General features: G+C 49.8%; 1 protein-coding gene across 1 annotated transcript in view; it reads right to left on the reverse strand.

Annotated features, from left to right (window-relative positions):
• LOC126204373 (GAS2-like protein pickled eggs) overlaps positions 1-23,959 on the reverse strand; it is an 832,631-nt gene that overhangs the window by 407,642 nt on the left and 401,030 nt on the right. Inside the window, exon 4 of the mRNA XM_049938746.1 lies at positions 18,187-18,388. Within this exon, the coding sequence (XP_049794703.1) occupies positions 18,187-18,388 (202 nt within the window). The remainder of the gene's footprint in view (positions 1-18,186; positions 18,389-23,959) is intronic.

Genomic DNA, 23,959 nt, shown 5'->3' on the forward strand with positions numbered 1-23,959 from the left:
GCAACCCGAACAGATGCCTGCTGCCTGCCTGGGGGGAGCGTGTTCGATGCCCGCTGCTGACCTTACCAGGCTGGGGCTGCCCCGCCATTGTCCGCCTAATCAGAGCGGTGAATCACACAGCCGCCTGGCTCTGGATTTCCGACGCCGAACGGGAGGGAAGGGAAAAAGAGTGTGCCTGCTGCTCGACTGATGAACAGCTAAGCCCCCGTCCGGGGCTCGGCGAGCAGCGCAAGCAGACGGCAGCCAGGTCGTCCGCACAATGCGTGCTTCATTAGGCCTCGCGGCGCGGCCCGCCTTTACGCATTCGGTAGGCAGGGCCGCGCGCTAAGACGCGACGCATTGTGACGCGCGACGCACAATGGGTGGCTCTGCGTGGGGAGCTCTGACGTCCCGGCAATGAAGCGACACACACGACGGGCGACAGCCCGCTCCGGCGACCATACGGTCGTCCGGGCACGCAACGCGTGTCCGTATGCGTCCGCTGTAAGGCGATCACGTCTCCCCGCCGATTACGTGCCCCTGGAAGCTGCATTTGTTCCGCAGGGTACCGAAGAACTGACGTATAACGGGAAAGAATGAACATTCCGCAATCAATAATCACTTCGTCCGTCGGCGAGATCCGCAAGACAGACTCGTAATAGCATTCCTTGACGTCCAGAACTCGTTCGATACACATACGCACTGTTGCGAAACGAACAAAATTCGAGAGTACGGCGTGCCAGACCAGCTTTGGGATTGGATGGATGAATTCCCATTGGGTAGAACACATCATGTCATTCTCAGCATAAACAAATAGACAGACTTAAAGAAAGCTCTGTGGATACTGTAAAGGACTACACTACTGGCCATTAAAATCTCTACACGAAAAAGAAATGCAAATGATAAACGGGTATCATCGGACAAATATACTAGAACTGACATGGGATTACATTTCCACGCAATTTGGGTCCATATATCCTGAGAAATCAGTACCCAGAACAACCAACTCTGGCCGTAATAACGGCCTTGATACGCCTGGGCATTGAGTCAAACAGAGCTTGGATGCCGTGTACAGGTACAGCTGCCCATGCAGCTTCAACACGATACCACAAGTTCATCGAGAGTAGTGACTGGAGTATTGTGACGAGCCAGTTGGTCGGCCACTATTGACCAGACGTTTTCAATTGGTGAGAGATCTGGAGAATGTGCTGGCCAGGGCAGCAGTCGAACATTTTCTGTATCCAGACTGCGGTCGTGCATTATCCGGCTGAAATGTAGGGTTTCGCAGGGATAGAATGAAGGGTAGAGCCACGGGTCGTAACACATCTGAAATGTAACGTCCACTGTTCAAAGTGCCGTCAATGCGAACAAGAGGTGACCGAGACGTGTAACCAATGGCACCCCATACAATCACGCTTCCAATGTGCGTTCACAACGATGTCGACAAACACGGATGCGACCATCATGATGCTGTAAACAGAACATAGATTCATCCGAAAAAATGACGTTTTGCCATTCGTGCACCCAGGTTCGTCGTTGAGTACACCATCGCAGGCGCGCCTGTGATGCAGCGTCAAGGGTAATCGCAGCCATGGTCTCCGAGCTGATAGTCCATGCTGCCGCAAACGTCGTCGAACTGTTCGTGCAGATGGTTGTTGTCTTACAAACGTCCCCATCTGTTGACTCAGGGATCGAGACGTGGCTGCACGATCCGTTACAGCCATGCGGATAAGATGCCTGTCATCTCGACTGCTAGTGATACGAGGCCGTTGTGATCCAGCACGGCGTTCCGTATTACCCTCCTGAACCCATCGATTCCATATTCTGCTAACAGTCATTGGATCTCGACCAATGCGAGCTGCAATGTCGCGATACGATAAACCGCAATCGCGATAGGCTACAACCCGATCTTTATCAAAGTCAGAAACGTGTTGGTACGCATTTTTCTTCCTTACACGAGGCATCACAGCAACGTTTCACCAGGCAACGCCGGTCAACTGCTGTTTGTGTATGAGAAATCGGTTGGAAACTTTCCTCATGTCAGCACGTTGTAGGTGTCGCCAACGGCGCCAACCTTCTGTGAATGTTCCGCAAAGCTAATCATTTGCATATCAAAGCATCTTCTTCCTGTCGGTTAAATTTCGCGTCAGTAGCACGTCATCTTGGTGGGGTAACAATTTTAATGGCCAGTAGTGTATTATGAGACTATTACTTTTCACTACATAAACTAACTTGTGGAACGGATTCCTGACTGGAAATAAGGGAAAAAGGTCCTACGAACATCTTTCGGAAATGCATGGTTGCCACGGTAGATGGCGCTGACGAATGGAAGTTCCTTTGACCATATGACGCATGTTGCTTGTGTGTTGCAGGCTGTGTGATTGACGCAGCGTACTGGAAGCAGAAGGATGCTTCGGTTTCATGTCGTAAACAAGCCGAGGCTGTGTTTGTGTACCACAAGCAGATGGAAACGGTCGAGAGGCAGCACAGCTGTACCAAAAGAAGTATCCACGCAGACAGCAACCACATCACACAACATTTCAAGCGCTTTTTCGGCATGGGTCCTTTCAGGCAGACGAATGTTCAGGTTAGCTGCAGACTGTGCTTATACCAGATGTGGAGGTCCGGGTTCTACGGAATATTGAGACGAACCCTAGTACAAGATCCAGGCAACTGGCCCGCCAACGCGTTCGTCTAACTGTAAGGACCAATGGTCACACAAACGCCCAAAAAGGGCTTCAAATGTTGTCTGATGCGACTGTTGTCTGCGTAGGGACTTGTTTTGGTATAGCTGTGCTGCCCCTCGACCGTTTGCATCTGCTTGGCCGTACACAAACACCGTCTCGACTTGTTCCCGACATGAATACCGGACTATTCTGCTGCTTACAGTACGCAAAACTAACCACAGAAAAGACAGACTGAGGTTCATTGAGGTTGTGACATGGTTTACAAAACCGCTGTTCTGCCGGGTATTTCTCCCCACAATTGGACCGCTACCAGGTAGGGCTGATGGTGGAAATACACTCCTGGAAATGGAAAAAAGAACACATTGACACCGGTGTGTCAGACCCACCATACTTGCTCCGGACACTGTGAGAGGGCTGTACAAGCAATGACCACACGCACGGCACAGCGGACACACCAGGAACCGCGGTGTTGGCCGTCGAATGGCGCTAGCTGCGCAGCATTTGTGCACCGCCGCCGTCAGTGTCAGCCAGTTTGCCGTGGCATACGGAGCTCCATCGCAGTCTTTAACACTGGTAGCATGCCGCGACAGCGTGGACGTGAACCGTATGTGCAGTTGACGGACTTTGAGCGAGGGCGTATAGTGGGCATGCGGGAGGCCGGGTGGACGTACCGCCGAATTGCTCAACACGTGGGGCGTGAGGTCTCCACAGTACATCGATGTTGTCGCCAGTGGTCGGCGGAAGGTGCACGTGCCCGTCGACCTGGGACCGGACCGCAGCGACGCACGGATGCACGCCAAGACCGTAGGATCCTACGCAGTGCCGTAGGGGACCGCACCGCCACTTCCCAGCAAATTAGGGACACAGTTGCTCCTGGGGTATCGGCGAGGACCATTCGCAACCGTCTCCATGAAGCTGGGCTACGGTCCCGCACACCGTTAGGCCGTCTTCCGCTCACGCCCCAACATCGTGCAGCCCGCCTCCAGTGGTGTCGCGACAGGCGTGAATGGAGGGACGAATGGAGACGTGTCGTCTTCAGCGATGAGAGTCGCTTCTGCCTTGGTGCCAATGATGGTCGTATGCGTGTTTGGCGCCGTGCAGGTGAGCGCCACAATCAGGACTGCATACGACCGAGGCACACAGGGCCAACATCCGGCATCATGGTGTGGGGAGCGATCTCCTACACTGGCCGTACACCACTGGTGATCGTCGAGGGGACACTGAATAGTGCACGGTACATCCAAACCGTCATCGAACCCATCGTTCTACCATTCCTAGACCGGCAAGGGAACTTGCTGTTCCAACAGGACAATGCACGTTCGCATGCATCCCGTGCCACCCAACGTGCTCTAGAAGGTGTAAGTCAACTACCCTGGCCAGCAAGATCTCCGGATCTGTCCCCCATTGAGCATGTTTGGGACTGGATGAAGCGTCGTCTCACGCGGTCTGCACGTCCAGCACGAACGCTGGTCCAACTGAGGCGCCAGGTGGAAATGGCATGGCAAGCCGTTCCACAGGACTACATCCAGCATCTCTACGATCGTCTCCATGGGAGAATAGCAGCCTGCATTGCTGCGAAAGGTGGATATACACTGTACTAGCGCCGACATTGTGCATGCTCTGTTGCCTGTGTCTATGTGCCTGTGGTTCTGTCAGTGTGATCATGTGATGTATCTGACCCCAGGAATGTGTCAATAAAGTTTCCCCTTCCTGGGACAATGAATTCACGGTGTTCTTATTTCAATTTCCAGGAGTGTAGAAAAGACAGGAGCACCGCGCTCCGAAAGCGCCACAGACCCCAACGGCAGACGCTACAAGGCACATTATGCATCTCTGCATCTACATCTACATCTACATGGATACTCTGCAAATCACATTTAAGTGCCTGGCAGAGGGTTCATCGAACCACCTTCACAATTCTCTATTATTCCAATCTCGTATAGCGTGCGGAAAGAATGAACACCTATATCTTTCCGTACGAGCTCTGATTTCCCTTATTTTATTGTGGTGATCGTTCGTCCCAATGTAGGTCGGTGTTAACAAAATATTTTCGCATTCGGAGGAGAAAGTTGGTGATTGGAATTTCGTGAGAAGATTCCGTCGCAACGAAAAACGCCTTTCTTTTAATGATTTCCAGCCCAAATCCTGTATCATTTCTGTGACACTCTCTCCCATATTTCGCGATAATAGAAAACGTGCTGCCTTTCTTTGAACTTTTTCGATGTACTTCGTCAGTCCTATCTGGTAAGGATCCCACACCGCGCAGCAGTATTCTAAAAGAGGATGGACAAGCGTAGTGTAGGCAGTCTCGTTAGTAGGTCTGTTACTTTTTCTAAGTGTCCTGCCAATAAAACGCAGTCTTTGGTTAGTCTTCCCCACAACATTTTCTATGTATGCATCGCATACTATCCAAATTCCGAGACCATAAGTTCCTTGTAGAGTCCACCAACATACACTGTCCAACTACAATAATGTGATCACCTGTCAGAATCCTATATAACGAACTTCTGCAGCGCGGTCCACTGCGAGATGTGCAGTGAGAGTCATCGAGGTTCTGGTAGGTACAGACACGGGTGTGCAGCCATGCCGATTCCGGTGCTGTGGTCTGATACACTAGGTTGAGGATCGATTGTGCGAACAACACAATCAAAGTAGTCCCAAAGATCCTCGATTGGGTTTAAGTCCGGGGAGCTTAGTGGCCAGGGGGGTACGGTAAAGTCGTCCGCGTGCTCATGGAACTACGCACATACCTTGCGAGCTGTGACACGCTGCATTGCCCTGCTGGTAAATGCCGTTGTGCCGAGAAAAATCAAGCTGTATGTGGAGATGGATATGGCCCCCAAGGATATATGCATATTTGAGTTGATCCATTATGCCTTCTAGAATTGCGAGATCATCGATGGAATGCCGATAAAACAGTCCCTTCTCCTGCCTAAACCCTCCCAGCAATTGTAGCAGGTTGCTTGCTTTAGAAGCTTTACGCCGTACACGTCAGCGTACATCTATCACCTTAAAAGGCCACATGCCGCAATTCAGTTGACGTCCAGTTGAGGTCCTAGGGTGTAATTCCAACCTTCGTCGCCTATGAACAGGAGTCAGCACGGGGGCATAAACCAGGCGGCTGCTGCAGACGCCGAAATGCAGCAACGTTCGCTGAACGATTGTTGAGAGGACTCTGTTACTACATCTCGGTTCATCTGTGGAACGAGTTACTCAACAGGTGACCTTTTATCCGCCCGTACACGTCGCCGCAGACATCGTTCAGCCCTTTATCTAACGCCCATGCTGTATCACAGTTGCCTCGGCGTCGGTTTTGCATAGCACCACTTTAATGCGCACAGTATACTTTAATCACGGCACCACGCGAATAGTTTACGAATCGTTCCGGACATTCTTATACCTTTGGCCCGAAATCGAATGAACATGCCCTTTGCACGTCAGATAAACAGTTCCGTTCCCGCATTACGACAGCGACTGCACACTTTGCCGTGTCACCCCGACGCGTTTATATACGCCCCACTGCTAGTGTTACGAGCTGCCGCATGTGAGTGGTTACTGCACGTTGCCGTCGAGCACGGGGTGAGGTCACATTAATGTGACAGCATCGTGCATTTCTTTCTTCTACACGTATCTCGTGCTCATACCATGCAGCTGAAATGAGAGACTCTCCAGCTCAGGTGGAGGCTGATGGACAACAGTCACTGTCGCGTACCGTTCGCCACTGGAACACGAACGGGGGGAGTGGCAATCATACACAAAGTATCGTCCGCGACTGGCTCTGGGTTTCAGAGTACAACTGCACATGTAGTAGATGTAGCATGACTTTCTGTGCAGTCACCTACTGCCTACAGCGTCGCCTCAGGAGACTAAACTGTCCATCAGATGTACAGGGTTAATCATTAGTACCTCTGGGATTTCAGAAGTCGACTGCGCGGTAACTACAAAACACCGCAGGGCTAAGGCGTCTCAGAGCATGTATCCGTATTCTCGCATCGAATTACTTCGCGCCTGCACATAGGCAGGCCAGAGAACGGATTTCGCGCGCTCACTGCATTCGTTGCTCCTTCCCAGGCAGCAGCAGCATCGACTGCACGTAATGACATTCGCCACGCCATAAACAGAGCCCACAGTAAGCACCTCTAATGGGAGTTAAGAAGTGCGAAAGACGCTCTATACTAATATGTGTCTGTATTCTGCATTTCATGTAGTTTTCACGCAGTTGTCTTCTGAAACCCCGTTGGCATCTATGAATAACCCATTATAAAATACTGAGATCTGTCGTTTCCATCGTAAATTACAGCGCATCAACGAGGAGTTTTTTACTTGCGAAAGAAGCTCATCCGGCAAAGTACAGGGTGTTTCAAAATGAGCATATCAGTTTTAAGGCGTTGTAGCATTTATTACGGTCGACTTACAATTGCAAATAATACACCAAATGAAAGAGCAACTCAACCAATTTTCTTTGTATACCTGTGCGCAATGGAAAATGTTATAGAATGAGAAAGAGTGACTGAAAAACGTCTTTGCCCCAATAAATATCCCCGCGGAAAGTTTATGGGCCTTTCTTTTTCGGTGATTCAACTGTAACTGATGTTTCTAATCTTCATGTGCTACAGCTATGGCCCGTGCTTCAATGGGAAGAAGTTGAACAACACATCTTTATTTGGGAGCAGGATGGTGCGCCGTCTCACAGGCGCAACTCAGTAAGCGACTGGTTAAACGACGTTGTATCTGACCGGTGGATTGGACGCAAGGGGCCGGTTGACACAGCATTTTATGCAAGACCTCCACGTTCACACACGATCATGTGAATGTGCCTCCGATACCAGGTGATCTATCGGACAGTGTTATAGCAACAGTTATTCCTGACACACTGATCAAGGTTTCAGAACAACTCGCCTGTCGAATCGATGTGTGACCGGTGTTACCACTGAATAAGTGTAAGAAAAACTGTTTGTCTTTCTCTTTCATTTGGTGTATTATTTATAATTGTAAGGTGAATGTATTATGTGCTACAAAGCATTAACCCGTATATTCATTTTGAAACACCCTGTATTTACTGTCTACATTTTTGTACCGTGAAACACCTAAAAAAGCCCGAAAACAACTGTAGTTCACTGCGTCACGGAATCCACGAGCGTGTGCTGGTACCGGATACAGTGGTCAACAACTTCTCATTTAACATCTGCTGCAGGTCTCCCACGCTGCTTGCATACGAAGTGTGCGGGATTTCGTGAAGAGAAGACTTGTGACAGGTACCCATCTGCCTCATTCCGGTCACAGTGGACGCAAGATCCGCTGCTTAGGTGGACAGGCACGATATGCTACAGTTCTTATTCTGGCGATCTGTCAACTGAGAAACCATGTTGTACAGGTTTAATACATCCCGCACAAGCCTCAATTAGTTATCTATTCTCTTTATGGATTAACCGTTTCGGCAAGCAGCACCGAGAGGGGAACTTTATCCCGCGGCAGTCATGATAACTTAAGTTTTTAGCACAACGTTCTTATAGTTAAGATTCAAGGCAAGGCTTAATGAGTAACCAAATACTAACCTCCTTAAAATAGGGTAATTTTGTAGAAATTTTTCTCGGGCGAGATGTCGGTTGTCGTACTGAAATTTCCGCGTTATTTCATCAGCGCAACGGAGCTGGATCATAATTTTCTTTTAGTTGTTGTTGTAACTCTTAGACTAATGTCCATTAGTGCCATGAGGTAAATTAAAGAAGCTATAAATTTTACAGCCATAGCGTCAGTACGACAATATCCAGACACCGTTTAGTTTAAAAATGCTTTTTTATTCATAGTGACGTCGCACATACTGATTTATCGCGAACTAATTACTGCCAAGTCAAGCTCGCTTCAGCTTCTTAACGGAAATGCTGCCGATGCCAGCCAAGTAGCCTTCGAGAGCCCTACGAATGTTTCGCCGGCCTTGTGGGGGCTATGAAGGCCGACAGTTTCCGGGAAAGCTTTCCTCACCTGAATCAGGTATCATTTGGAGGGGAAATGCCTTGAGATGTAAGAATGGGTAACGATGCAGTCAGTTCGGACCACCGGAACGTTGGCATGTCGCTAGGTGTAAAGTAGTTCTCCGAACCAATGACCTTCCCCGTCGGCGTACCTACAATTTGCAGCCACTGCAAGACATTTTTGTGGCTTCTGGCTGGCTTATAAGATTGAGTGTCCCGACCATTAAAGCGGAATCGGTTTATTTCCTCTCCTACCTGCAGACATTTACATAAACACGTTCCTTAGCCGGGCATTGCCTTCATGACTGTCTTGCCTAGTGCGGCATGTCTGATGAAAAGTTAGATGGCTTCAGAGAAGCTTCGGTGAACGGAGGGAGGTATTTACTGCAAAACACAAGTTACATACCCCAAACGAAGTGCCCTCAAGTGACTTTTTTCTGGGTATTGTTATTATTACTGCGTCTTTTACAGCCACTGTTGACGATGAACAAAGATGGCTCATTAGGTTCTCTATGTGATACCTACAGTCAACCGAAAACGCTGCCCCAGTTCTCATTAAAAGAAATGTTAGAGAGTGATACACCACAAACGGTGTTTTGTTTGACTTGTGTTTATTCACTGCTAGCCCCTCTACGGTTTATTAGGCAAGGATATGGTAACGACTGACCAGTGTTCACAAAGACGCTCTAACGTAACAAACGTTATGACTACACAGTTTCTCGTCATAATAAGAGCTCTTAATGAGTGTTATGTGCTAATAGCATTACAACTAACTTTCGTTTAGCCAACTAAGGAGTTACCTTACTACAGTGTGTTACAAATTTCGAGAAAATGACGAAGTTAAGAGCGGTTATATTATTACGGTTTGACGTTCCAAACTCGTTAATTTCATCAATATCCGTAAAGTCTATATTTAAAAAACATCATTAATAGGTAAGTGGAGGTGACAAGTATCACTCAGAACTCTCGATGTGGCACTGTGAGCCGGCGATATAACTGTCGTTGTCTTCCCGTCGAATAACCGCAATGTGCTGCACACTGAGGTGATAAAAGTCATGGCGTACCTCATAATACCTTGTCGGACCTCCTTTTACCCCGCCTAGTGCAGGAGTTCGACGTGACGTAGACTCACAAGTCCCCTGCAGAAATATTGGGCCATGTTGCCTCTACAGCAGTCCATAGTTACGAATGGATATTGTGCACCAACTGACCTCTCGATTACGTCATATAAAATATTCGAAACGATTCAATTCGGGTGATCTGGGTTGACAAATCATTCGCTCGAATTGTCCAGAATGTTCTCCAAACCAATCGCGAACAACTGTGGCCCTTTAACAAGGCACATTGTCATCCATAAAAATTCTATCGTTGTTTGGGAACATGAATTCCACGAGTGATAACAAATGGTCCGCAAGTTGCCGAACATAACCTTTTCCAGTTAGTGTTCAGTTCAGTTTGGCCAGAAGATCCAGTCCATTCCAAGTGAACACAGCCCAATCAATTATGGTGCGTCCGGCCGGTGTGGCCGTGCGGTTCTAGGGGCTTCAGTCTGGAACCGCGTGACCGCTACGGTCGCAGGTTCGATTCCTGCCTCGGCCATGGGTGTGTGTGATGTCCTTAGGTTTAAGTAGTCTAAGTTCTAGGGGACTGATGACCACAGATGTTAAGTCCCATAGTGCTCAGAGCCATTTGAACCAATTATGGGGCTTGCACAGTGCCTTGTTGACAGGTCCACGGTTTCGCGGGGTCTGCGCCACATTCGAACCCTACCACCAGCTTTTATCAACTGAAATCTGGACTCTTCTCACCAGGCCACGGTTTTCCAGTCGTCTAGGGTCCAACCGATGTGGTCACGAGCCCAAGAGAGGCGCTGCAGGCGATGTCGTGCAAAGGCGCTCGCGTCCGTCGTCTGCTGCCATAGCTGGTTAACGCCAAGTTTTCGCCGCACTGTCCAAACGGAGACATTCGTCGTACGTTCGACATTGATTTTTGCGGTTATTTCAAGCAATGTCGCTTTTCTGTTAGCATTGACAAGTCTATGCAAACGCCGCTGCTTTTCGTAAGCAAGGACCGCCGGCCACTGTGTTGTCCGTGGTGAGAGGTAATGCCTGAAATCTGGTATTCTCGGCACATTCCTGACACTGAAGACTGCGAAATATTTCATTTCTAAATGTATGTGTCATTCCGAAATACGATGCAATGTTCCTTTGGATATGCATGCAAACAACATTACATCGTAATCCGGAATAACATGGCCACTGCATTGTCGTATTTGCCCGCCGACTCCAGGCAAGCGACTTTCAAGTAAAACGGCTCCCCTGAATAGAAATATACATACTGGATGTACGAGTACAGCTTGTAGACACATGGTTGACGACACATGGAAAGTCGTGAGTCGTTCTCGGATAACCTACTAATAAGGCGACCGCTATCCATAAGCGAGAAGTCCGCTGCGAATATGTTTAATGTATTTCCGAAATAGAACGGCCCATGCGTCTGGCTCTAATTAACATTCCGCGTTCAGAGTGTTAGTTCCCGTCGTACGGCCACAATCACGTCGGAAACATTTTGATATGAATCATCTGAATATAAATCACAGCTCCGCCAAAGCACTGTCCTTTTATACCTTGTGATGCGATACTACCGCCATTTGTATATTTGAATATCGCTAACCCATGACTTTTGTCATTTCTTTGCACTTTTCTTGTGGCACTTATTACTAGCAAGCTTTTACTGGACCGCTTTACGCTTCATGTTGATTACTGCACATTCCTGCGTGCCTATGTTACGATCATAAACTTTATTCAGTTGAAACGCCTTGAGCTTTAGATGTGCTGTTTACTTGCACATTATTCTTTTAAGACATTTATTTATTTGATTTTCTCGTAGAATAATATTTTTATAAGAACGCAAGGCTATAACAATTGCAGTTAGAAATTATGCATGTGCCAGAGTGTTTGAACGATATCGGTAAAGCGTTAGAGGAAGTCGTTAACAACTAGCTATGGTATTAAAATGTCTGTCAAAAACTATAATTTATCATTCGAAAATTTGCAAGGTTGACAGAATGGTGTTCGGCGAAATGAAGGCCTTCTGGTGTAAATCTCGTCCAACACAGACAAGGAGTGAGAAGAGCAGGGTATACTGCGTCACGACGTGCAGGCCGACAGGTCGCTTTCGTCTCTTGCCACAGACACTTGCTCTTATTGCTCCCCTAGTTAATATCGTAGTGGTCGCTATCAGTCGTTACCTGAACGTGCTAAATAATCGAGCCCAGTGGCGACATACTCCAAGTCTCTGGAGACGCACTCCGGAGGACGCTGGTTGATAACCTAAGCGCCCGTGCAGATTTCAGATTTTCGGTGGTTTCCCAAGTCTCTAAAGGCAAATACTGGGCTGGATCGTTTGAAAAAGAAGAGAGGTTGAACGCTAATCATCCTTCCTTCTACGGATTCCTAACACGCCGAAAAGAGCTTTGTACCGGAATCAATACTAGTGCGAGAAACGCAGTTTGTGCGCTTGACATCCGTTTACAGAACTGTTCTACCACAAAGGAACGCTAGAGTGCATATAGGTACGTAAAATATTACCTAATTTGTAAATGTAACCTCTTAGTCGAGAAAGGGAACTGAAATAAGTCGCGTGACATTCACTGGAAGGATACATATAGGTGGTGACAGGAAACAAGTGAAGTTATGTCGTAGTATATCATTTCCTGATCTCCCTCTCTGCTCGTTCTGTCACATAAGCCAGATTACGGATCCAGTGGGGCGTTTTTGTTCGGCCTGATCAAAGGTCGATCTTTCCTCGATCCTCATAAATGCGTGGTGTTCGGTTGCGACTAGGACGATTTCAAGGGTGAGTAATGTTCCCACGAGTTGTGGCGTTTTGCGACACCCACTGCAGAGAGACTTCTGCATGTCAACCCAGCAAACAGCACCTCGCAGAAATGCCTTAAGCAGAAGCCGAAGATAGCCAATGAAAATGACTACATCCAGCTCCTAATTCCGACTGTCTTGAACGCTTAAATGTTAAATAATGTCTTGGTGAATTTATGGGAGCTCCTGAAATCGAGGACTGCACTGACCGCTCGCAGGGGGTGTAGAAGTCGTGAACCCCCTGGTGCGAATATATCAACGGGGCAGTCGAGAGACGGCGCAAGCGCGTTTCCGTGCGCTTTCAGGTTTTTTGAGGGGAGTATTGCCGTTTAGCTTGCGTACAGGTGCTGAGCAGGCAGACACCTTGAGCAGTGGTAAAAATTGCTGTTTTGAAGAGCGCGCCGCAGCGCGTAGTGTGAAGCAGTCGCCCTCCGTTTCTGGCGGTGGCGCCGCTGTGGCAATCGCAGCTTTGGTGTCTCCCTCTGGTGGGAAAGCGGAAAGGTTGCCTGTTCACGTGCATTTAAGGGGCGCTATGAGCTCGCCTGGGTCACTGCCGATGCGGCTGAGCTCCGTACGCTCCTGCGTTCGTTGAGCCAGCTGCTCGAGCAGCTTCCGGTGCTCGTCACCGCCGTCACGTCCGCCCTCCAGGCCGGCGTTGTTCCTACTGACCACCATGGAAAATGAGCATATCCATGGGCTCACCGTGTGCTGTTTCAACGCCCGCGGCTTGGTTCCCCAACAAGGGGAATTCCGCCAATTCCTCCGGGATGAGGCGATAGACATTTGTCTCGTCTGCGAGACGTTTCTGAAGCCTGGTGTGGCCGTCGGGGTGGCGAACTATCGCTGCTACCGTACCGACCGGCCCACCCATGGCGGAGGCACCGCTGTCTATGTGAAGGCTTCGCTGAAGCACCATGCCGTCCTGCTGCCGCCTCTCACCGCCGTGGAGGCCACTGGGGTGGCTATCACCACCACGGCTGGGGTCATTACATTCATAGCCGTCTACAGGCCCCCAAGGGGCCACCTCCTGGAGGCCGACCTTGATGCCCTGCTGACGCTGCGTGGGAAGCTGTTCATCGCGGGTGACTTGAACGCCAAGAGCCCGCAGTGGAACTCCCGAGTCACCAACGTCAGCGGGCGGCGCCTTCTCCACGTCACACAGCGTCATGGCGCTGTTGTTCTCGGTCCATTTGACCACACCTTCTTCCCCGTCCGCGGCCAGTCCGACGTGCTCGACGTAGCGGTCCTGAAAGGCGTCGGGCACTTTACGTCGGCTACTGTCCGCTGCGCCCTGTCCTCCGACCACCTTCCGGTGGTCTACGACATGGACGTCGTCGGCGCCTCCCTGCCGCCCGACCGCCGTACCTTCCGCGGCATTGACGAGGCCCGCTTTCAGGCTGACCTGCTCGGTCGATTCGGTGATGCTCCGGATCCTGCCCTGGAGGGGGCCGATGCTGCGCTGGCCTTTTTTACGCGGCACACACTCAGCGCTGCCGCCGCTGCGTCACCCCGCCAGCCACGGCGGCCTCGCGAGATGTCCCGGCAGCTTCCGCCGGACATCTTGGGGGCTATAACGGCCAAAAACCGTCTCTTCCGTGAGTGGCAGCTGACTCGCCAGCCTGCGACCAAGCGCCGCCTCAATCGGGCGCGGCGCGAACTCCGGGCCGCTATCGACCACCAGCGCAACCGTGACTGGGCTTGCCTTGTGGCCACCCTGAACACGACTGATGGGAGTGGCTGGCGGACCGCCAAGCGCTTCCTCCGCCGCCGTCAGCCTGTTCCTCCGCTCCACGTCGGCGGCGAGGTTATCTGTGCCCCGGATGCCAAGGCCAACGCCCTCGCCGACGTGTTTGCCGACAACTTCCGCCCGGTCGCGGACGTCTTCGATCCCGACCACGTCCGTCTCGTGGAGGACCGCCTGCCGGCTTTCCTCGCCGCCAGGGCTGCTGACGATGTGATCGCCCCCATCACCGCCGATGAGGTTGGACTCCAGCTCCGCCGCCTCAACCCTAAGAAGGCGGGTGGCTCCGATGGTGTCACGAACCGCCTCCTGCGGTTATTGCCGGCGGCACTCCATCAGCCACTGGCAGACACCTTTAACTGCATTCTCCGCTCCGGGATCTTCCCTTCCGCGTGGAAACACGCGGAAGTGGTGGCTATCCCGAAGGCCGGCAAGGATCCGCGTCGGGTGGAGCACTACCGGCCGATCAGCCTGCTCCCGTCTCTCTCCAAGATCTTTGAGAGACTGTACGTGGAGCGGCTGTGGCGCCACGTCACCGCCGAAGGGCTCCTTCCAGCGGAGCAAGTCGGATTCCGGCGGGGCCACTCGACCGCGCACCGGCTCTTACGCCTGGTGGAACAGGCGATGCGGGCGCTGGAGTCGCGGGAGTACCTTGGGGCGGTACTCCTAGACGTCTCCAAAGCGTTCGACTGCGTGTGGCACGAGGGCCTCGTGTACAAGCTTCTTGTACATGGGGTCCCGACGTCCCACGCCCTTCTGCTGCGGTCCTACCTCGCGGGCCGCACCTTCCACGTCCGGGCCGCCGGCGGCACCTCCACCGACCGGCCGATTCGTGCGGGTGTACCGCAGGGGTCGGTTCTTGGCCCCCTGCTGTACACCTTGTACACCGCTGACGCACCGCGGGTGGCGCGCGTGGAGTTGGCTCTTTATGCCGATGACACTGCGTTGTTCACCCGCAGCCTGAACGTGGTCGCGATGTGCCGCCGGCTGCAACTAGCGTGCGACGTCCTGGGGGCGTGGTCCACCAAGTGGCGCCTCAAATTTAACCCCGCCAAGAGCCAGGCGGTCGTCTTCACCCGGAGACGGCTGCCTCCTGCCCTGCCGCCTGTCTCGATCTCGGGAGGCCCCATCCCGTGGTCGCCGGCCGGCCGATACCTCGGTGTGACGCTAGACAGGCGCCTCACCTGGCTGCCGCACATCCGTGACATCAGGGGGTGGGCGATTGGGCGTCTCCGGGCGCTCTACCCGCTGCTGAACCCCACATCCACCCTCCCACCTCGGCACGGCCTGACCGTGTACTTGGCCCTCGTCCGGCCGGTACTCGAGTACGCCGCCGTCGTGTGGGGCAATGCCGCACCGTCGCACGTTGCGATGCTCCAGCGTGTCCAGAACCGGGCACTGCGACTCGCACTCCACAAGCCGCCTCGTTACTCCACGCGGCTGCTTCATGAGGAAGCTGGCGTCCCGTTACTGCGGGATCGCATCAGGCAGTCCGCCAGGGTGTTCTACGCTTCTGCAGAACACTCTGGCAGTCGTCTTATACGCGGTCTGGGACACCAAGTCCACCGCCGGCCGACCACGCGTTGGCCTGATCTGCTGCGGGAGTAGTTTACTCCGCAGGCCCTATGACGCTTTAGACGCAGCGTCCGCCCCCGCGCGGCCGCTCACATAGGCCAATCCTAACTGTGAGGCCAACCCCTCGTTCCTGAGGTCCACACAGGAATAGCAGCTTCGCTGCTTAGCCTGTCCCCCTCCTGGTAGATGAAACCAGAGACTTACAGTGCAGTGCAGTGCGCCTGGGTCAGTCTCTCGTCCCCAGCGTGCTAGTCTGTCTCGTCCGCGTTTGTTAGGCAGTTAGTGTCTGTCTTCAAAGCCGGCAAAAGTCTTTCCACTCCGCCAGTAAGAGAACTCAGCGAGTGGTCGCCCGGTTGGGGCTTAGTTCCTGCATCTGAGTCTGCGCCTAGGCCGCCAGTCTGCTCGAGTTTGCTCAGGCAGTGGTCATTGGCGGTTGGATCGATCGGTTGGTCGGTCGCGCACTGAGACACAAGATGACTTGTCCGTCTTGAGCGTCGGCGCATGTGATGTCGCCACGTGAGTCCAGTGGGCCGCGGCGTATAGCGAGGGGTAGTGACTTCGCGGTCGACGCGGAGTCAAACCACGACATCAGTCTGGCCGGTGCGAGTTGCGAAGCCGTGAGACGGGAGATCGGCGCGCCTTCCTGCGTCCGTTGAAGCGGCTGGCAGCGGACGGTTCGGGAGAGCGATTTGGGGGTGCTGCGCCATGTCTTCTCAAGAAATCGCAGTTTATTAGAAGTTAAGTGACTGTTGATATCTTGTTTGATTTACTCGTGGTAAATTCTATTTGTTTTCTTGGTGAGGTCACCAACCGTTTTGCTTTGGGGTCGTCCTACCATTCTTCTCCGTTTCCCCCACCCGCGGGAAGGTGGTTGTTTATAAATTGGGTGGTCCGTTTTTCCCTTGTGGAGTAGGGTTGGGTTAGAGCAACCTGCGGTTCGGGTTGTTCGGTAATCTCCCTATCAATCTACCGTATGTCAGTAGCTGCATCTGCCATGTTTGTCGGATTTGGTGTGTTAACGAATTTATTGCTGGGAGTTTAACGGCCTAATACCTGAAATATGTTTTGATCTTTGGAAACTTTGATATCATTGCCTATGATTTTGAGAGGCGGTATCTGTGTACTGTAGAAGATCTTAACTATTGTTTGTCCAACCTTGTAGAATTTAATATAAGATTGCATTTCATGGGCTTTTATTTAAATGATCATTTTAGTATATAATGTTGCCACCGTAAGACTTTTCTTGGAAGTTAAAATCAAGTTAAAACTTCGGTGGCAAGGTTAATGTTTTAATTGTTAGTGTTTTCTACCATTCCTATCGCTCCTACGGGGGGGGGGGGGGGGGGTGCATAGTTTGTGTGTTTGTGTAAATTGTTAAAACTCTTAGTTTAAAGTTATCTGGTGTGTTGCAGATTTGCACCAGTCTAGTCTTTCAGAGGCTGTTGTGAGCGGTCGTAACTACGGCCGTGTCAAAAGGGAGCGGCGAGGTTCTCTGACCAAAAGCTCATACAGTCAAAACTTGTTTCTTTCTGATTCTGAATAAATTTTAACTTTGATATTTAGACGGTGCTATCTGATTATAATTTTAGATCTGTTTCTTTTGAAAAAATGCTTTTAGGGACTATTAAAGTTAATGAAATTCCCATTTGTTAAAAGGAATTTCGTTATGATTTCATCAGTTACTCCCTGGCAGCTACTTCGATGCTTACATTGTGTAATTAAATGTGTTAATGTTCCTTGATGAATCGCTAGTAAATAAAATAAATTCTTAAGAATATTCTTTGAAAATAAAGCATGGTTAACACCTCACGTTTGGTTGTCAAGCCGAGTAGTTAGCTCGACGATGATGTTTGGTGAGGTTTTCATTGCACCCAATGAATTATATTCGTTTCCGTGGAAATTTGAATGTAGTATACTGGTTTGGGTGTTGTGGTAGTGATTATCGGCGGGAGCCGCTAGTAGGGGCCAGTAGCAGGCTGTGTACGAGCTGTTAGCGGTGTACACATTACAGTCCAGGGCTCTCGGAATGTATCTGAAAGTGGTTGAATTGCTACAGGACTTTCCACTATTCGCTTTGAAATGGTTAGTAGTTAATCTTATTTCCACTGTACACTGATTTTCGACGTGAAGCAGTGCAGAAAATTCATCCGGGTCCTCCAAGAAACATTTCCTATCACATCTGCGGAGCAGTTCGAGGCGTAATGTGTCCCGCGCCACGCACGCACACCGCCGTGGACTGCGGCCGCGAGGCGACGCCGCTGACGCCACAGAGAGGCTCCGAAGTGCCGAGTCCCGCCGCGGCTGTCGGCGGCTGGCTGTGCTGCGGTGTGTGGCGGCGGCCGGCGACTACTCACCATTTCGTCGAGGCTCTTGAGGTCGTTGGTGACGATCTGCGGCACGGGCCCGACGGGCGCGTCGAAGTCGTCGTCGTCGTCGTCGCTGTCGGCGCTCTCGGTGGCGACGCTGCTGGCGCGCTGCAGCGCCCGCTGCTCGGCCGCCATCTCGCGGTCGATCTCGCGCTCGAAGCGCACCAGCATCGGCGCCGCCATGCCGAACCTGCGGCACGCGTCCCCAGTCACACACGAGCTTATTCTACATTGGTCTGCTTGGTTCAAATGGCTTTCAGCACTATGAGACTTAACATCGGAGGTCATCAGTTCCCTACAACTTAGAACTACTTAAACCTAACTAACCTAAGGACAACACACACAACCATGCCCGAGGCAGGATTCGAACCTTCGACCGTAGCGGTCGCGCGGTTCCACAATGAAGCGCCTAGAACCGCTCGGCCATTTTGGTCTGGGACAACAGGCGACACTGTCCCGGGTATAAACTGAAAACGGGGCAAACGCCTGGCTCCGACCTAGGTATCAGGGAGGCTCCCGTTGGTCATCTAACGAATGCTGCAGCTGCAAAACCTGTCCCAAAATTCTGAATACTGACAATCGGGAACGACACACTTCCACCATCACTTTACTGGGCTGCTATTTTGAAAAGAACAAGTTCCTACAATAGCCACCAACGTCTCATGGCCAGTGAATCACTAAAAAAAAAAAAAAATAAAAAAATAAAAAAAAATAAAAAAAAATGGAGGCCACTCAGCGTTGGAGACATCGGCGTGATCCACATTGAATCATCATAAATCCGCCTCCCTTATCGCCGGCCGGAGTGGCCGAGCGGTTCTAGGCCCTACAGTCTGGAGCCGCGCGACCGTTACGGTCGCAGATTCGAATCCTGCCTGGGGCATGGATGTTTGTGATGTCCTTAGGTTAGTTAGGTTTAAGTAGTTCTAAGTTCTAGGGGACTGATGACCTCAGAAGTCCCATAGTGCTCAGAGCCATTTGAACCATTTGAACCTCCCTTGTCGGAGGAAGAAAATGCTAACGCACAAGAGCGTTCTCTGAGCTGTCGCGTACTTTATGTTCTAGTAAATTAGGGCATAAATACAGAAACTAATAACAGTTTATCTACCAGAAAGCGCTTTCTAGCCGTACATAGCGAACTACATGATACTAGCTTGTGGCGTACTCGAAAACACGTCAGGTAAAACTAGAATTCTAATCGTAACAAATTTGTGTATTTTCACTTTCTTCTGCCAACCCCTTCAACTAGGTTCTAACTAACAATGACAACACACAACGCATATCAGGCTCTATTGATTGGTGTCTTCATTCATTCCTGTCACCAACAACTCATTTCCTGAGTAATTATCTTCCTGCGTACATGTGCTCGTTTGCTTTCTGTGGAGAGGTCATTTTGATTCCAAAAGGACAAACTGTGCGTACTGTTACACCCGATTGTTCCTCATTAAAGGATCCAATTTATTTACGTGTAGTACGAATGACAACTTACAACGTTCAATAGTGATAAAAAATGAAAACGAATATTGGTACTTTTCGTGTTAAAACTGAACTTCCTACAATAGTGGCGAGTTTTAGTCTCACTGACGTCGAACTTTTCATGGCCATAAGAGGACTCTCTTTCTCTTTCTGTGTGTGTGTGTGTGTGTGTGTGTTTGTGTGTGTGTGTGTGTGTGTGAGTAAAAAACGAAGTTACCCAACATATGGATTTTTCTAATACTGATGATCCTCATTCGTTACGGCTATTGTGCAGCGCACTGTTTACACTTACTATAGTCTTCATGTATCAATATTTGTGTGTCACAATTTGCTTGTATTTTTCGTGAGGACTGTTTAATAAAGCTGTTAGATGGATCTAGGTTCATTCTTTATTACTTGGGTGTTTAGTCCAATAGTACACCTGTCGAACTAGAGCCCATGGTGCCTTTGGCATATTTTTGAGGAAATTCAGTGCACTGGACGGTACTTTTGAACGTACCCGTAGGGTATCAGACAGTTTTCACTTAGCCCACTAGCCTGCAAAGGAACCCGCGCTGCCAGAATTTTAACGCCAAGCCTCTCCAGTGAGTGACGTCTGCCACTGACGCTGGACGAGCGTCTCCGTAACTCACTAGCGCTTGCTGAACGGATCCGTGACGAAACGCGCTGCTCTTCTTTTCATTTTCCCTGCTTCCTGTAGCAGACCCTTTATTTGTGCGTCTGAAACTGACGTGCTTTAAAGTATCAGTCGAAGGAGAGTTTCGTAAGCTACATTCTCCATGGGTCAACTACGTCTCTTCAAGATTATTGCAACGAACTGAAAGAAAGTAAGTACTACGCTGCTGAAGTATACAAACCAGACGACCGAATGAGTTGAGGGACTGCAGTATTTATGAACCAGAAGGTCATTCATCGTTTACGACTCAAAGTGCACAGCGAATGCCCTAACCAGTCAGAAGAATGGGACACACTACGTAGCCTACAGCAGGACTCATTGAGAAATCCGATAAGTCGGAGAACCGTCGTGCCGGCCAATCTGGACGTGGCTTTTAGGCGGTTTCCCACACCCGGGTTGGTACCTATGCTCCGCCTCACTTATACCATTCGCAAATATTTAGAAAATTCTCGCACGCTTTCATGTGATGCGACACTAGAAGCAGACAGCTGGCATAGTCAGATCCCGTCCCGCTGGAAGAAGTCGTGAGAGAGGGCAGAAGGGGTCGCGACAATCCACCGACTCTCTACCACCGGCATTGGCGAATCCGCAAGTTAACACGCCGACCCCGTGCAGATACGGGATAAAGGCCAGAAAAGAGAAGAAGAATAAGTTAATGAACATTTCGTCGTAAGGGACGACATTATGAGGGCTGCGACTGTTGATAAATAAAACAGTTTCTGCGTTAGTCAGCTATTTATTTGCCACTACGCGTTTCGATGGTTCACATCATCATCTTGAAGTGGAGAACTGTTTATTTACATAGCTGGTACGACACTCAGACTGAACGTCAGAGATTCGTGCTTTTTTAACTTCAAACTTGCCTTTTCTAAATAAATGATTTTATTGTAAGCAAAAGAATCAAAATTACCTATACTGCCCTTGGTCTGCTACTGTGCAAAGAAGTCTGTACTCTTCATCAACACCAATTACGTAAAGAAACAATTCTCCAACTGAAGATAATGATTTGAACGAACGAAACGAGTAGTGGCAAAATAAAAAATTGTGTGATGCAGGAGCCGGCCGGGGTGGCCGAGCGGTTCTAGGCGCTACAGTCTGGAACCGTGCGACCGCTACGGTCGCAGGTTCGAATCCTGCCTCGGGCATGGATGTGTGTGATGTCCTTAGGTTAGTTAGGTTTAAGTAGTTCTAAGTTCTAGGGGACTGACGACCTCAGATGTTGAGTCCCATAGTGCTCAGAGCCATTTGAACCATTTGACTGATGCAGGAACTGTTTTATTTGTGGAATACTTTAAGCTTTTCTTTTCTTGTTTTGTATCTGGATTTAACCAATGGGTTGTATGATCTTCGTTAGTCTAAAATTCTATAGACAACATTTGAAGCTAATTAAATACAATCAAATACAATCTTGGCGCTGATAACGGTCAGGTAGTGTGCCTCCCCCCCCCCCTCTCTCTAGGATATTTCTCAGCTGCGGTTATGCCACTGTGGGGGGTACTACAGTTGGCCTTGTCCGGTAGCAACGCCAGTAGCATAGCGCCCCTACCGCCTGTGTGAAACCTCAGTACAGCGGCGCCGTAAAGACATGCAGGCGCCCGCCGTCCTCTTACGTGACAGGCAGACGGACGGACAGACAGGCAACGGGGCGGCACCAGAGCCCCGTCATTATAAACACGCCCCCTGTTTACGGAACGGACCCAGTTGTTTGCTCCGGCGTCAGCCCAGACAGGAAGCGGGCCCTAATGAACGCTCCAGGCTCACCACCACACGCACGGAAATAAAACGGACCGAGGAGACACCATACTAATTCTCCAGAACACACTTCCTGTCCACGAGGAAATACAAAAACACAAGGCGCCTGTCCGCCCCTTAGTCCGGCAGTTTAAGGCAACGCGCCAACCGACCTCTGCTGCACTTCGTCGTATAGTCCTACGCACAGTGCCTGCAGCGTTACAAATGTCTGTGCACTTTTGCATACCGCTTCTGCCGAGAAGATGGGAGGAGTTATGGTTGAAAAACTATAAAAAAGAGTAACACTCTTATTCTTCCTCATGATGTGTAGGTGGAGTCCTCACAAACAACAACTACTCGTCAAGTTTCCCAAGCAACACCCTGAAACGGAATATTTGGCGTTCCGTCGTTAACGATAAGAGAATTCAATTGATTTATACGATACTCCAACCCCACTCCCACCTTCCGCCACCCCAGAAATAACAGACATTCTTCTATACAATTCACAATGAAACAATACACCGACATACACTTCATTCAATCAAAATTATGCTTGAAACTCAGCAAAGGTTACTCGTTGTACTGCGTGAAAATACAACCAATACGCGACACACGTAACGAACTATCCAAAAAAAACCTAAAGCTCTTCTGTATCTCTCGCTTACTGAATTTCTAGTTCCCTTTGCCGTGTAATCAAAAGATGAAGTAAGTTTGTTACAAGCAATTATATACTGGACATGAGTTTCAAAATGTGTAATTATTCAACATGTTATCTATAATGTGAACGAAATACATTTCATTATACGGATGTATCAGAAAATGAAAATAAACTGAGAAACTTTCACTGTGTTGTAACTTAACCCTGAAATTTTGTTTAATAGCAACTGTCCCATAATCGTTACCAACAACTATTTTAGTCTACGTACTTTTGTTAATATTTAACGTCCGTAAACATGATGATGATGATATTTACTGTCCTAAAGCCATATTAATTTCCAGTTTAGTTCCTAAAAAATAAAACCACACGTGAAATGAAATCATCATATAAAATACATTAAATGACAGTTCTGATTCCTCACTTGCGTTCCTTAGAACTATCAACTTTTCGCTCCTTCTCCGCCTCTCTCGAGAGTTCAATCTCCTTATCAAACTGTCGATTGTAGAACGCCAATCCTGTTTAATTCTTCGCCAGGTGCAGCCCTCCAGAGACAGAAACAGGGATCATCGGCGAGACCTAGGAATGTTTTATTCCATTTCAAAGCAATATTAACGACACACGTCGTTCTGCTACTCAGGTAGTAACTACATGTTGCCTACATGGTGACCGAGCGAGGTGGCGCAGTGGTTAACACACTGCACTCGCATTCGGGAGGACGACGGTTCAATACCGCGTCCGACCACCCTGATTTAGTTTTTCCGTGATTTCCCTAAATCGCTGCAGGCAAATGCCGGGATGGCTCCTTTGAAAGGGCAGGGCCGACTTCCTTCCCCGCCCTTCCCTAATCCGATGAGACCGATGACCTCACTGTCTGGTCTCCTTCCCCAAAGAACCCAACCCAGCCCCTACATGGTGACTTTACGAGTCATTAACCGCAGTGTCTCTGGTGTTTCGGTAGGCATTTGCTATTTCGATTTTGTAATGATGTGTTTCATGCGACATTTCGTTACAATTGTTTTCAAAAGGTGATATTTTATTTGCGCATTCGACAGAGCGGTCCTACATTAGTTTAGTAAGATGCTGGGTTTATCGCTAAGTATTAACAGGGACGGTGAAAAGGAAAGAATAAACACGACTCCAGCAGGGCAGTAAGAGTGGCCATGGTGCGGGCAGCACACGGCGCGAGGGGTAATGACTGACGAGGACTACACGCTACTGCAACT

The sequence above is a fragment of the Schistocerca nitens genome, chromosome 9 (genome assembly GCF_023898315.1).
Source record: "Schistocerca nitens isolate TAMUIC-IGC-003100 chromosome 9, iqSchNite1.1, whole genome shotgun sequence".
NCBI lineage: Eukaryota > Metazoa > Arthropoda > Insecta > Orthoptera > Acrididae > Schistocerca > Schistocerca nitens.